The following is a 14,113-nucleotide window of genomic DNA, read 5'->3' on the forward strand; positions in this document are numbered from 1 at the left end:
CACACACACACCTTTAACTGGAAGCTGTTTAAATTGAGGAGGCAAGCACCAGAGCTTGGGGGGGAAAAAGGTCACACAGACATACTTGCTGGTATGACACTCCCTTCAGTGAGAAAGTATTAGGAGCGTTTCTTAATCCTACAAGCAGGAACTGGGGGGGGGGGGGGGTAAGGAAGGAAGAGAAGAAGAAAAAAAGTTTGCCTTTTTTCATGCCACTCCATGCCACGCACCCCACCTTGGATTTTTCCTTCACACAGAGAACGGGAGAGATGGGAGAGAGAGGGAGGCGAAACTTCTTACCTTTCTTGGTTTTCGGAGAGTTCCTCTTGCTGCGATTGCTGGCTCTCTCCTCTTCGATAGCAGCTGCTATCTCTGGGTTGTCTTCCCCATTGTACCACACCAGGAGCTCCTCGCCTGGCTCAATTGGCTGGAGGAATAAGAAGAGACAAGCAGGACACCAATCAAGAGGAAGGTTGTTAATAAAAAAAAAAAAAAGAAGGGGGGGGGGAGAGAGAGAGAGACAGAGAGAGAAGCAGGCTCAGGGCCAGAGGGCGTGGAGCTTGCTGTGCGGATCACAAACAGCTGTACTCTGCACTAAGAACAGATTTCCTAACTGCCTGCCTGGCCAAACAGGAAGGACTCTTTAACCCTTGGTGGCTTGTGCAAGCGCAGCGTCACAAGGGAAGGAACAGAAGAGAGGAGAGAGAGAGGGAGAGAAAGAAAGAGCGAGCCAGTTGCACCACACCCCTCTGCTGGAAGGAGGATTGCATTTATCCAGCGCATTAGCATGACTTGCACATTGCACTGAAACTCCAGCTTGCTTTATGGCAGATTGGGAGAGAAGCAAGCAAGCAAGGGGAAAAAAAAAAAAGGACAAGAAAACCCACACCTCTCCAAATGGCATCGCTCATTTCAACAGGTTCTTCTCAAAAAGGCAAGGAGGAAAAATGAACAATGCATTTGAAAGGAAACAGAATCTTTCACATTTTACTTTAAACATCTCTAGGATGTTCGCGTCTGACCTCCCATATTTTCTGCTGTTACAAGCAAGCAGCTCAAGCGTAATGATCAACACACATAGAAGGGATTTAAAACAAATATGATGACGATTCTAAAAACTTCAGCAACAGAATGGTCTTCTCTTAAGAAACAGAAAAAGCCCCCTCATCTATTGGGGAAAGGACAGTCTAATGGGACACCACCACTAAAATGTCCCTCTCCCCAGTTCATCCCTCCCTCTGACTTTGATCTTAAATTTCAGGTGGATTCATAAACAAGAGTCCCAACAATTATCTATGACCTTGGCATCTCTTTACACATCAAGTCCACCCTCCCCCCCAACATCTTAAGACTTCATTCATGTATTAGAGATATTTATTTCCCTTCTACAACAGCACCCTCCCTGCCACAGCAATATCGTAAGATCAAAATATACAGTGCAGGAAAAAGCCCAGCAGATAAAAGTATCCAGGGTCAGCTCAGTAAAATTGATCAACCCAGCAGGCCAAACACCAAAGAATGCAAAGTAACGAGGCTCTCTCTCTCTCATGCTACTGGCAGGGCAGAAAATAGACACACACACACACACATCGCAAAGACCAGCTTTTACAGAGGGGTATAAAAACTGTTTTGCAAGGCCTTTATTTGGATTTTCCCCCCTGCTTGGATTAGCCTCACAACAATTATTTGCAGTAAATTAGGCTGAGAGATAGTAACAGGTCCAAGGTCACCAAGCAAGTAGGCCTTGAAGCCCAAGGTTCCCCCCCCCCCCGCCTGCAATTGGAGGTAGCTGTCAGAACATTTGTGTATCTAGCTTACCAGACCTAAATCAGCCTTTAACAACTTGGTGCCCTCCAGAACTTTGAGACTACAGTTCCTTGCACTAAAGCAAATGAAGACTGCCGTATCAGTTTTACTGCCCACCTTGTCTGTCTTCGCTTTTGAGACCTGTTAACTGACTGTACTGACAATATCATTATACACTGATAATAACATGCATTTTTATTTATATCTGCCAGCCTTTTAATAAACATTCAGGTGGGGATATAAAAGTAGATTTCAGAATCAAAGAATGCAAGGGACTACAAAAGATCACTCAGCCCAACCTCATGAGAGTGTAGAAAAGCTCTTACTAAAGCGCCTCTTAACATATAAGTGAACACGTTGTAATTTCCCTCCTACAGATACATGAACCTTTTCCAGCCAGTCATGATGTGATGTAATACCGAAGTACATTTACCTCTGATTCCTTACCCTGTACAGTGGTACCTCCAGAACGAATTAAGTTCTTAACCTGAAACTGTTCTTAACCTGAGGTACTACTTTAGCTAATGGGGCCTCCCGCTGCCGCCGCACGATTTCTGTTCTCATCCTGAAGCAAAGTTCTTAACCCGGTACTATTTCTGGATTAGCGGAGTCTGTAACCTGAAGCATCTGTAACCTGACACGTCTGTAACCCGAGGTTGTATATATTGGGTTGTAGTGGATGCTAGTACTACTCAGAGTAGATTCAATGAAATGAATGGTAGTGGCCACTGATTTCAATGCATCTACTCTGAGGGACGCAGGTGGCGCTGTGGGTAAAACCTCAGCGCCTAGGACTTGCCGATCGCATGGTCGGCGGTTCGAATCCCCGTGGCGGGGTGCGCTCCCGTCGTTCGGTCCCAGCGCCTGCCAACCTAGCAGTTCGAAAGCACCCCCGGGTGCAAGTAGATAAATAGGGACTGCTTACCAGCGGGAAGGTAAACGGCGTTCCGTGTGCTGCGCTGGCTCGCCAGATGCAGCTTGTAACGCTGGCCACGTGACCTGGAAGTGTCTGCGGACAGCGCTGGCTCCCGGCCTATAGAGTGAGATGAGTGCACAACCCTAGAGTCTGTCAAGACTGGCCCGTACGGGCAGGGGTACCTTTACCCTTTTTTTTACCCCCGCAAGCAGGGCAAGAATGAAACGATACTCTCCCCACCAGTTTTAGCTTGTGTAAGAGAACTGCAGGACAGAAAACACTCTGACCTGATAAGAGTATCAACTGTTTTACATTCACTATCATACAGTTCTTTATTGAAAGTTAACAACATCGCCCAAAGTCTCCTGAGTACGTTCATGACCAGGCATGTACACAAACATTCTGGGTTATGCTGACATATTCTGATGCTCCCCATCCTCCATAGATACTGTAATAGAAGTCAAGGCTGCTTTTAACCAATAGCATGAACAGCTAGTCCAGAGGAGCTTCTCATATGAATTTGCACACAGTTGTTCTGATGCAATTATTTTTCCCACTATACCTTTGTCTGTATGTCTTTTTGCAGCAATATAGCTGTAAAAAGGTAGCGAAAATACTTTAAACAGTGCAATGCTAAGCATGTTTACTAAGATGTAAATCACATTGTCTTCAATGGGTCTTAATCCTGAGAACGCACACATAGGATTACAGCCTAAGTGCAAGATAAATCACTGGGCCCAAGGCAGCATCCACCAGAGAGTTTTCAAAACACTCAAATGTAAAGTTGCTGAACTTCTGGAAAAAATATGCAACTTGTCCCTTAGATCAATATCCATACCTGTAGCCAATCTACTAGAATGTAGCCAATCTAACACCGGTTTTGTAAAAGCGATCCAGGGGGAATTCATGCATATGCAGGGAGAAAAAGAATCATAGAATCATAGAGTTGGAAGAGACCACAAGGGCCATCGAGTCCAACCCTCTGCCAAGCAGGAAACACCATCAGAGCACTCCTGACATATGGTTGTTAAGCCTCTGCTTAAAGACCTCCAAAGAAGGAGACTCCACCACACTCCTTGGCAGCAAATTCCACTGTCGAACAGCTCTTACTGTCAGGAAATTCTTCCTAATGTTTAGGTGGAATCTTCTTTCTTGTAGTTTGGATCCATTGCTCCATGTCCGCTTCTCTGGAGCAGCAGAAAACAACCTTTCTCCCTCCTCTATGTGACATCCTTTTATATATTTGAACATGGCTATCATATCACCCCTTAACCTCCTCTTCTCCAGGCTAAACATGCCCAGCTCCCTTAGCCGTTCCTCATAAGGCATCGTTTCCAGGCCTTTGACCATTTTGGTTGCCCTCCTCTGGAGGGAGAAGGATACCAGTTGCTGGAAATCACAGGAAGGGAGAAAACTCTTGTGCTTGTGTCCTGCTTGTGGGTTTCCCACAGGCATCTGGTGGGCCACTGTGAGAACAGGAGGCTGGACTACACGGATCTTTGGTCTAATCCAGCAGGGCTCATCTTATATTGGATCAAAACTAATCCTTTTATTGGATCAAAACACAATTCTAAAAAAAACACACCAATTTTACCATATTTTCAGAACACTTTTCAACCGTTATGATTCTCAAAGAGGTTCACCCAATTTTTTTTTAAAAAATCAGATTTTTAGCACAATTAACAGAGCCATGCTACCAGGTGCTCTCAATGGTATTCAGCAGGTGGTATCATGTTGTTCCTGGCACTGCTTCCTTGGAAAGTTAGCGGTGGCTTTCCACCTATATAAAGAATCTCAAATCACATGTCTGTTGAAAAAACTGATAGCTGACACTCAAAAGGCTGATTGCCATAAGTCTCCTCCCCTCCAAGAATAAACAGGTAGTAGAAATAATTTAATTTTGTTACAGCTTCCTAATAATTCCTGGATCTAGGTGCTCTGAAATTGTGATGAGGTGACATATTCAAGGATTATAAAAACCTCATTCTAATTACATAGGCAAGATAGCAAAACATAAAAGGCTGAAGATGTACAACTCTACTGGGGAAAACATATTAGCATTAAAATGGGTTTGACTAATTATCATTGATTAACAGTTTGATTAGATCACAGAAGTCTACAATTTGACACACATAGGTAAGTTTTGTTCAGATTTTGACTATAGCAGAAGGTTAGTATAAATTTAGAACTGACCAAGAAAGGAAAACGCACTCTACAAGTAATGCTATTATCTACACAAGTGTGCAGTGACATAGAATTAAAAATATCCAAGGTACCTTATAATATTTTTAAAAGTCAACTATGATAAACAGCAACATTAAACACCACCATCACAAAATATCAACAGCAAAATGAGCCAAATAAAACAACACAGAAGAAGAAACAGTATCAGGTAATTCTGTAGTCACCAATGCAACATTTGTAACCTTCTTCTCATAATATCTGGTGTTTTAGCTAATATTATTAACATTAAACTGTTTGTTTCTGAACGTGATTACAAAAATAACCAAGAAGGATGTCACTGGTAGTTTTCTTGTTTTCTTGTAACAATGTTTTCTTGTTAATGCACCTTAAAAAGCTATGATCGTTGTAACAGTTTTGCAACCTCAAGAATTTATCTGTAACTTGGATAAGTGTTGTCTCGAAAAGCATGCATCAATTCCACCCCCACCCCGCATCAACAGCAATATGCATAAAGAGCAAATGTTTCATGGCCAAGTGTCAAACGTACAGTAATGTTTATTGGAAACAATGGAGAAAAGGTTTTCTGGCAAATGACCTGTGACCAACGGAACATAACCAAGGCACTTGTCAGGGTGTCCCGTTGAGCCAGAAGAGGTTTAGTCATGCTGGCTGCATGACCCGGAAAGCTGTCTGTGGACAAATGCCAGAACCCTTGGCCTGAAGTGAGATAAGCGCCGCACCCCATAGTCAAGTTTGACTGGATTTAACCGTGCAGGGGTCCTTTACTTTTTTGCTAGGAACTATACCATTATTATTTTTTTAAAGAGACAATTCTTGGCTTATGACTTACAAACCAGAAGAAAATATAGGGCACCTAAAGGAAAGAGGAGTGGAAGAGGAAACAAGAATACACAGCTATTTTATTGGAGTGACACTTCATTAAAGGGGGAAAAGCATGCCTTCAAGATGGCTAGCATGTCAGAGAAGTGTCAGAAAAGGCCACAGGGTCTCCCCCCCCCTTACTTACAGGAGAGTGGAGATGCTGGCAGTAGAAAGAAGGACTATTTGACATCAATATTAGGGATCCCTCCAGAAGGCTCAAGGACTGCATGTCACGAAGCAAAACGATGGGTCAAGCAGCCAACTAGGGATTTATGGGCTGTATCCCACTAAGAACAGACCCACTGAAACCAATAGATCTAAGTTACTCGTGCCCATTAATTTTAATGCGTTTAATCTGAGTAGGACTAACCACTGGATACAGCCCTATGTCATAAAATATCAGACGCAATGTACTGCAATTGCACATATCCCTCAAATGGAGCATTTAACTGTGGTCACCAATCTATTTCTAACGTGGCCCTTATTCAGTTTATTTGGAAAACCTATACCCCACCCTTTCAAATGCATTTGAAACAATAAGGATGGACCACAACTTTAAAAAAACATCTATGCAAAACAAGCAATCTTACCACTGAACTACAGTCTCTTGCAAAGAGATGTATGGGAGACTCCCAAAGTCCCTGAGAAAGAGCTGAACAGCTTTTTAAAAAGTCATACTTTTCTGGCCCATCTAGCCTAGCACAGCTCCACCCCAAAGAGCTAAGGCTATGCTTTTTACCAGAGAACTTTTAAAGTGGAAGATGCCACGAAATGAACTTGAGGGCTTCTGGCTGCCACTCGGGTACTCCGCCACGAAGCTATGTTGCATCTCCTGTAGTAGCAGGTTGCACTTTTGCACAGCAGCAATGGGAAGACAGGGTATTGAAATTTGTACAAAGGCAACTGATATAAGCAGAGGCACTGCTACCTTTAAAGTTTTGTAGTAGATGGTTCTGTTGATCTCCAAAGGGAATAGGTTCTGCTCCTTTCCTGAGCGAGCCCAGTTCACATAGCGCAGCCAGTTCCCCTTCTCTGGATCTGTGGCATCAACACACATCCATCCCAAGTTTGGGTAATAGACCTTGTGAGGTTGAACATATGTGTGCATGGAGACAGAGAGGAGGAAAGAAACAAAAGTACTCATTAATCATGAGAGCATGCACCCATTGTCTCAGTTTTAAAATGTGGGTGTTTTATATGACTGGGTCCATATGGAGCACCTTGGAAGACTGAAGACTACCTACTCACATGGCAGTGCTGACAGGAAGTTGCTCTCTGAAGTGGGAAGTCTGGGCTTTAGGCCTATTTTTGCTACTCACTGGTGGTGGAGGAGAAAGGGATGTGCAGCAACAAGATCATTGACTTTGGAATCTATCTTAACTACTGCATCTGCATTAGATTACGGCTGAATGCACAGTGAAGCAGAATAAGCAAGAAGGACAACTTTTGCAGACACCGTTCTGCACAATATTTATTGAAAATTTACAAGAGAATTTTTGCCTTCCTTGCCTGCAAACAAGAGGCATTATTACAGCTCAAGGGCACATTTCAGCAGGACCAGCAAGGAATGGCCTGAGGAGTCTTCCGGGGGCAAACAGGGAAGCCCAAGGGTTACACTTGGCCCCCAGGCAGGATTGAGATTTCTCACACTTGCTCTATACTTCAGTCATGATTTTATAAGCATTTATTGCATCCCTCTTAGTAGTCTCTTACCCCTACTTCTCAGAAACTAAAAAGTAAACAAACCATGGCTTGGTCTAACAATGCCAGCTACCATAGCAAGAGAGTTAAGCTACATTTTAATTTTAATTACATTTCTGATTTGCCTTTGGTGATCCTTAAAACCAAGAGAAAAACTATCTACGGTTTATATGCTTATTGTTTGATATCTTATTTTATATGCTTTATTGTTTGATAGTGATGCCATTAGCCACCATGAGCTACTTTTTAAAAAGGATTATAGAACTTTCAAATCATTATATATAAAAAAGGAATTGCTCATCAGTCACTGCTTACCTCCCACATGTACACATTGCTTTTAACCTGAGATCGTTTCTTCTTGTCACCAGCAAACGGGCCAAACTTTCTGCCTCTGAAAATTGGCTTTGTTGCCCAGACACCTGAAGATCAAATGAGGAACCACAATCAGACTCTTTGGTAGTATTGCATACTTCAAAACCTTGCAACACTGCGTAGCGACAACAAAGCGATTCCATAAATACACTGTAACTTTGCCGGGCTAAATAAAGGGGGGAACAGCAGAGAAGCCAAAAAGAGGGGAGGGGAAACAAGCATATCACAAAATGACATGCAACTAACAGCAAAACACATGAAACAGAAAAAGCAGTAAAATGCCAGGATGCTGATGGCTACATAATCTGGGATTGGGAACTGGGAGGGGGGCAGTAAAAATGGATACAATCTGCTGGGAGAAGGGACCTGGATCAAGGTTCTGAAGGGGTCATCTCCAGCATTCACTTTTAAATGAAAAGTTGGTAGAACCTGAGATATAAGGCAAAATGGACAGGCACGCTTCTTCTTTTTGGGGGCGGGGGAAAGAAACCAGCCTGTCCCACCTTTTGGTGTACTACTTTACATCTCCTCCATCCCTGGGAAACATTCCTGAATACATCCATCTTTCCTGGATGACCTTAAGAGACAAAACCTGCTCTCACGGGACCCAGATGTATCTCTTTGTGGGCAGCTTGATAATGTATCCATGGGGGCAATTTCAATGATAGCAATATGTGTAAAGTCTACTCATTTACGGATGCCTCTTCTACATTTCAACTTGCCACCCCAAGGACTGCAAACTGTTTGGTTGCCAAGGATAAGTATCAGGGTTTTAGAGGTGTGAGTAATGTCCGTATACCAACTGGGGTTAGTAACTTGGAAAGTCTTTGTCCAAACCTCAAAACAAAACATTCAGTTTTGGGCTGCCATTTGCCAGTAGTGCTGCTGATCTAAGTTCACCTCAAACCAGGTAGTGCTGTTGACTTTAGAGTGCAGGAGACAATTGGATACCACATTTCAAACCATGGGCTGAGGGTGCATCATGTAGTCACCCTGTTGTAGCAAATCGTGAGAAGGATTCCACCCCACACTCCCCAGGTTAAACATTCTTCAGTGCAAGCAGCCTCTCTGCCCGCAGCTTGTTTCTAGATTTACTTACCAAGCCGTGTCTTGTCAACAGCAGATGGGAGAAGTCTCACTTCCTCAGGAAGTCCTTTAAGCACGTGCTCAGGTACATCGGCCAAAGTCTCAACTGATACTGAAGGCTCCGTTGAGTTCTATGAAGAAAACAAAACCAAACAAAAATAGGAAGGGGACAGCCCAACGGTAAACACATGGCAGAATTTGACAACCCACCTGCGTTACAATTGGCAGCACAACACAAGAATCCATAAACAAAGCTGTGTTGCAATAGCTGGCATTTCAACTTCACATAAACACTAGTTTACCAAGCACATTTGAAAATGATGACATCAAGAGAAACACTTGAAATCCTTCATCCAATGCATAATCTACTCAGTGATCCACCAGATGCTGTGATGGCCAGCAGGATACGTGACTTTTTAAACTTAGAGAGGGTAGGGCTATCGCTAGCTACTAGACATACTAAACAGAAATGCAGCTTTCATTTTCAGACACACAATATGCAAGAACAAACAAGGAGGGTGGGATGTCTCCAATATGGTCTGCTTGTTGTATAGCTCTTGTTGCCATTCCTTACAAGGAGTCTGCAAAGTAGGTTACGATGGTCTACATCTGGGCTTTATTCACAACTTTTCCTCAAAACCATGCTCCTCACCTACTACAGACACCTGGCCTAAGCATCTCTACCTGTATTTGAATATATTCTTCCCCCATTGCCCCCAAGTATTGTGGGATGGCTCTTGACTTTGGAAGCCAATTGTGTACTGATATGCCCCAACCAAATTAAGCAGATATTATCTGTGCACCCAGCATGTATATCTAAAGATCAGCATCACTGCCAATGAATAATTCTTTTTCTTATTCCTCTGAAGTACTGCTATTCAAAAGGGATTACAAGGCTAGGCACAGGTATGTGAAGGAAATTACTTTTGGAGCACTTATTTTAATAGCAAATATAGCTACCTTCCTTTCAGTCAAAGATATATGCTTCACTCCGCTTCTACTCTAGTTATTACAGAAGCAACAGACCAAGGCATAGTAAAATAAAGCAAAGATATAGGCTGTGTGTGAATTATCACAGTATGCGCATCCATAAAATATCTCAGAAAATATCTATTTTATGTTAAGACATGTCCCCATGGCAGCTACTTTGTGATAGGCCATGCCCCCTTGACGGTCATTTTGGGACTGGTGCTCACAACATTCTCAATATTCCTGATGAGCCCACTGGCCCCAAAAGCCTGGTGAACCCTGCAATAAACAATAGTTTGGTGTGATGAAAGCTAGCTTCAATAAGCCTGAGGATTATGTACTTTCCTCAACGTCTTCCAATATGGTTGTGAGAAACGAGAAGTCATTCCATTTAAACACAGAAGAGCGTAACATCTGAACCCTAAACTGCACTTAATACTAACTATGGTTTGATTAAATAAAACTGTTTGAAGCAGGCTTGTTTCAGACAAACCACAAATAAGATTAAGCAGTTTCTTGGGCTTGCACATAAGCAGCTGTGGTTCATCTAGTCCAGAAGTGAAATTATCTAACTCAGAGAAGTGATGGAGAAGGAGGGGTGGAATGCATGAACCCAGGGCTTCATAGTTTAAGTAAAACAAGCTTCACTGTGGTTAATAAAATCATATTAATACTTATAAATAACAGATCAAGCTTTACTGTGGAAGACTGTATATGTAAAACCCATTTGCTTCAGTGTTGCTTGGCCAGGATTAAGCTGTAAATATCAGTTTGTCTCTTAATATCACTTCCAAGCATGGTGTATATCAGAGCTAGTGGTGAAATTCACTTCAGTAAGCAAGAAATAGCTATAAAATACAGAGATGAAAGAAAGAAAGAAAGAAAGAAAGAAAGAAAGACCAAGTATGCCATAAGTTTAACAACTAATACTTCAGATACTAAACAGCTTCCCCCTGTGGGCAACAGAACGTGGAAACCTGCCTTATACCCAGTGCAGTGCTTTCTACTGTGACTGGCTGTATCTCCCCAGGGTCTCAGGTAGAAAGTCTTCCCCATCACCTGCTACCTGATCCTTTAGACTGAAGATGACAGACATTGAACCCGGGACCTTCTGCATGCAAAACACATGCTCTGCCATGAAGGTATTCTCCCTCTCCAAGAGGAGAATGACAGCTCTTGGCATTGTGGCAACACTACTACAAGAGGCCCTGATGACTCTTCTGTGGCAGTAGCTAATACAGTGGATGCTTGGGTTTCAAATATGATCCGTGCAGGAGGCACGTTCGCAACCTGCAGTGCTGCGTCTGCGCATGCACGGGTTGCGATTCAGCGTTTCTGCGCATGCCGAAAACACAATTTAGTGCTTCTGCGCATGTGCCGAAACCCAGAAGTAACCAATTCTGGTACTTCTGGGTTTCGGCGCATCCGTAACCCGAAAACGTGCAACCTGAAGCGTCTGTAACCCAAGGTATGACTGTATAGAACAGAACGATGAGGATGTTATTGGAAGGGGTCATCGGGAGTCGTACTAGGGCTCCAGCAATTCTATCAGTCCCAATGCCTTCAACTCATCAACATTCTTCATTCTGGAACTTTGCTTATGAAGCAAAGTAAAGCAAAATAATTGTTCCTCACCCCATCCTCTACCCTACAAAGAGTCCCATGTGTTCTGAGCAGTGGTAGAGGCAGATCTGAATTACCACTGGTGTTTAATTTTCAAGGCAAGGACATCCATCTTTCTCTGTCCTAGTAACCTATAGTACTGCTTGAAACATGCTTGCTCATAGCTCAGTCTAACATAACTGGATTTCAATCCTTTGTACGTTCATCAAGGTATAAGCCCTTCTGGTACACAGAGGAACCCATCTGAGTAAATATGCAAGGATTGCACTATAAGTGTGCATTGGACCCTCCTGCTCTCCATCTTAAGACTGTTCTAAGCAGCAAAGTTTGGATCTTTTTCATCACACCTTGAAATGTTTCCTCCACAAAGCACAAAGATAGGCTGGTTGTAATCCAGTATTTGTGGAACCCTGCTCATTTGGATAAGCATGAAGATTTTTTTTTAAAAAAAATATCTGCCAGAATCATTCTCAGCAGCAGCCTACATTCAGTTTACAAAATGTGGGTTCAGTGGAGCCAAAAAGCAGAGGTAGGCAACCTAGGGCTCTCCAGATGTGCTTGGACTAAAACTTTCATCATCCCTGGCCATCAGTTATGCTAGCTAAGGCTCATGGGCAGTGTTAGAAACTGGGGTAGAAAAGCTAGGAGCCAAATGGCTTCTGGGACCTGGGTTGTGGGCACCAAAACAGAATGTCTAGTTGCCACTTGGGCTGGGGGGGGGGGGTCGACAACACTTTTTATTATTTGATAAGCATGAATAAATATGCCATCCACATAAGTGGCACATTGTTAATAGCACATTTTTAGCAGAAATTGTTGATGTATGTTTAATTTGGTGTTTACAATCAAAATATTGGTACCAAACGTCAGTTTTCAAAACACTCTACTCTTAATTGTTGAACTCCTTGATGTATTGTCTATCCTTAACATATACTTTGAGGCTTCAAAGCACATACATTTCAGTAATCCTTGAGTGTCAGGCAGGTGCAAAAAAATGGCACCCAGACTTGTTGAGGTGCTCGGAAATGGAGAATCTTTAGGTGCAAAATGCACCTGGCACTCTAGTAATTTTGAACCCTGCTCATGGAGGTCCGAGTCTAAGAACATCTGGCTGGCAAACACATTCCTTATCCTTCACACAGAGATGTACTCAAAAGCAGGTAATTTTAATGGAGTTCACAAGTCACAAATCCTAAACCTGCACAAAACGTAACTATTTTAAAATGCTGATTCCTTCTTAGAAGAGAACTGTAAGGCCCCCAGTAAACTAAAGGGTTTACTGGCAAAAAGAACAGCTAAGTGGAAATGCATGTTATACCTGTGGCTTTTGCTCAAGAGTTCAGAGAAGCTGAATTACGACTCCAAGTGATCACTCACCCAAGCAGTGCTCAAGACCCAACCTATTTAATTTCAATAGTTCTTTCTAATTATTTATCTCACCTGGAAAAGATCTGTGTAATACTGGCTTGCGGGAGAGAGGAGCATATGAAACACACAACTATCCTCTGAATACTAGGGTGCCCTTCACTACAAGTCGGTATATCTACATAAATCTGTGCATAAAGACCCGCTATTCAACTTTGCAGCAAGCAGATAGTTATTTACTTAGAGCACAGAACGGCAACCATTGGCTCTCCAGGTATCAATGAGCTGCAACCCCCATCACCCCTGACCATCAACTACACTGAGGCACAAAGTGGCTTCCTCCAGCTAAGAATGGCACACCAACAGTGACACCTCCTGGACAAAGATAGCCTGGCCATGGTAAACCTCCAGATTGTGAGGCTGAAACATGTAGTAGGTGGGCCTGCCTTTGAAGACTGCTCAGGAAAACTAGTTATCAGCCTAGCAGCTGTGTCCTATACTAGCAGAGTTCAGCTATCTTGGCATTTCTTCAAAAAGTATGTGGGCTGCTGGTCCTGAGCACAATTTTAAGTGCTAGTTCTAACCTTTGAAATCCTAATGCTGCCGTATGAGCCTGCCCTATTGGTACATGTGTTATCCAAAGACCTTTGTTCAGTACACCCTGTCCCTTCACCGTCATCTGAATTCAAGAAAAATCTTCTCAGTTGTTGATGCAAGTGGAACACCCTCCCCAGGAAAGTTTGCCTGGCATCAAATCTGATGTCATTTTGACAGCCAGACAACAACCTTGGGAGACTTCAGCACAATCACTGAGCTCAGCAGTCTTCTTTTTCAGACTCAACACCCACCTTTAACCCAAACAAACATTCCAGGACCCATTTATCAATTGTTAAACATATGTTTCTATGATGTAGCATTGCTCTTGTGACCCACCTTAGGTAGGGCCATGACCTGGTTTTTATTTTGAGAAATTTGTGAGTGCTTTTATTGTTTGGTATTTTGCAACTTTTAAAACTCTCCCCTTGATTTTTGCTTGCTGACAGAAGGGTTGTTGTATGTATGTATTATACACAAATACAACAGTTGCATGGGTGAGGAGCTGCATGCTTATTTGAAATAACCAGACTAGGACCTTTCAGGTGAGATTTATGGCCAGTCATTCGAGAGGCATTGCACCCTTCCAACTGCTTTACAACATGTTAACTTCAA

General features: G+C 42.8%; 1 protein-coding gene and 1 long non-coding RNA gene across 2 annotated transcripts in view; one reads left to right on the forward strand and one right to left on the reverse strand.

Moving 5' to 3' along the window:
- LOC308482847 overlaps positions 1 to 14,113 on the forward strand; it is a 358,341-nt gene that overhangs the window by 185,553 nt on the left and 158,675 nt on the right. The gene's annotated exons all lie outside the window — the stretch shown is intronic.
- Positions 1 to 14,113, reverse strand: part of PRDM2 (PR/SET domain 2) — a 49,726-nt gene that overhangs the window by 26,656 nt on the left and 8,957 nt on the right. Inside the window, exons 3-6 of the mRNA XM_081015971.1 lie at positions 8,961 to 9,078; positions 7,805 to 7,908; positions 6,717 to 6,869; positions 301 to 427 (exon numbers count right to left, since the gene is read on the reverse strand). Of these exons, the coding sequence (XP_080872097.1) occupies positions 301 to 427; positions 6,717 to 6,869; positions 7,805 to 7,908; positions 8,961 to 9,078 (502 nt within the window). The remainder of the gene's footprint in view (positions 1 to 300; positions 428 to 6,716; positions 6,870 to 7,804; positions 7,909 to 8,960; positions 9,079 to 14,113) is intronic.

This window comes from Podarcis pityusensis, assembly GCF_964106645.2.
Source record: "Podarcis pityusensis genome assembly, chromosome: 8".
NCBI lineage: Eukaryota > Metazoa > Chordata > Lepidosauria > Squamata > Lacertidae > Podarcis > Podarcis pityusensis.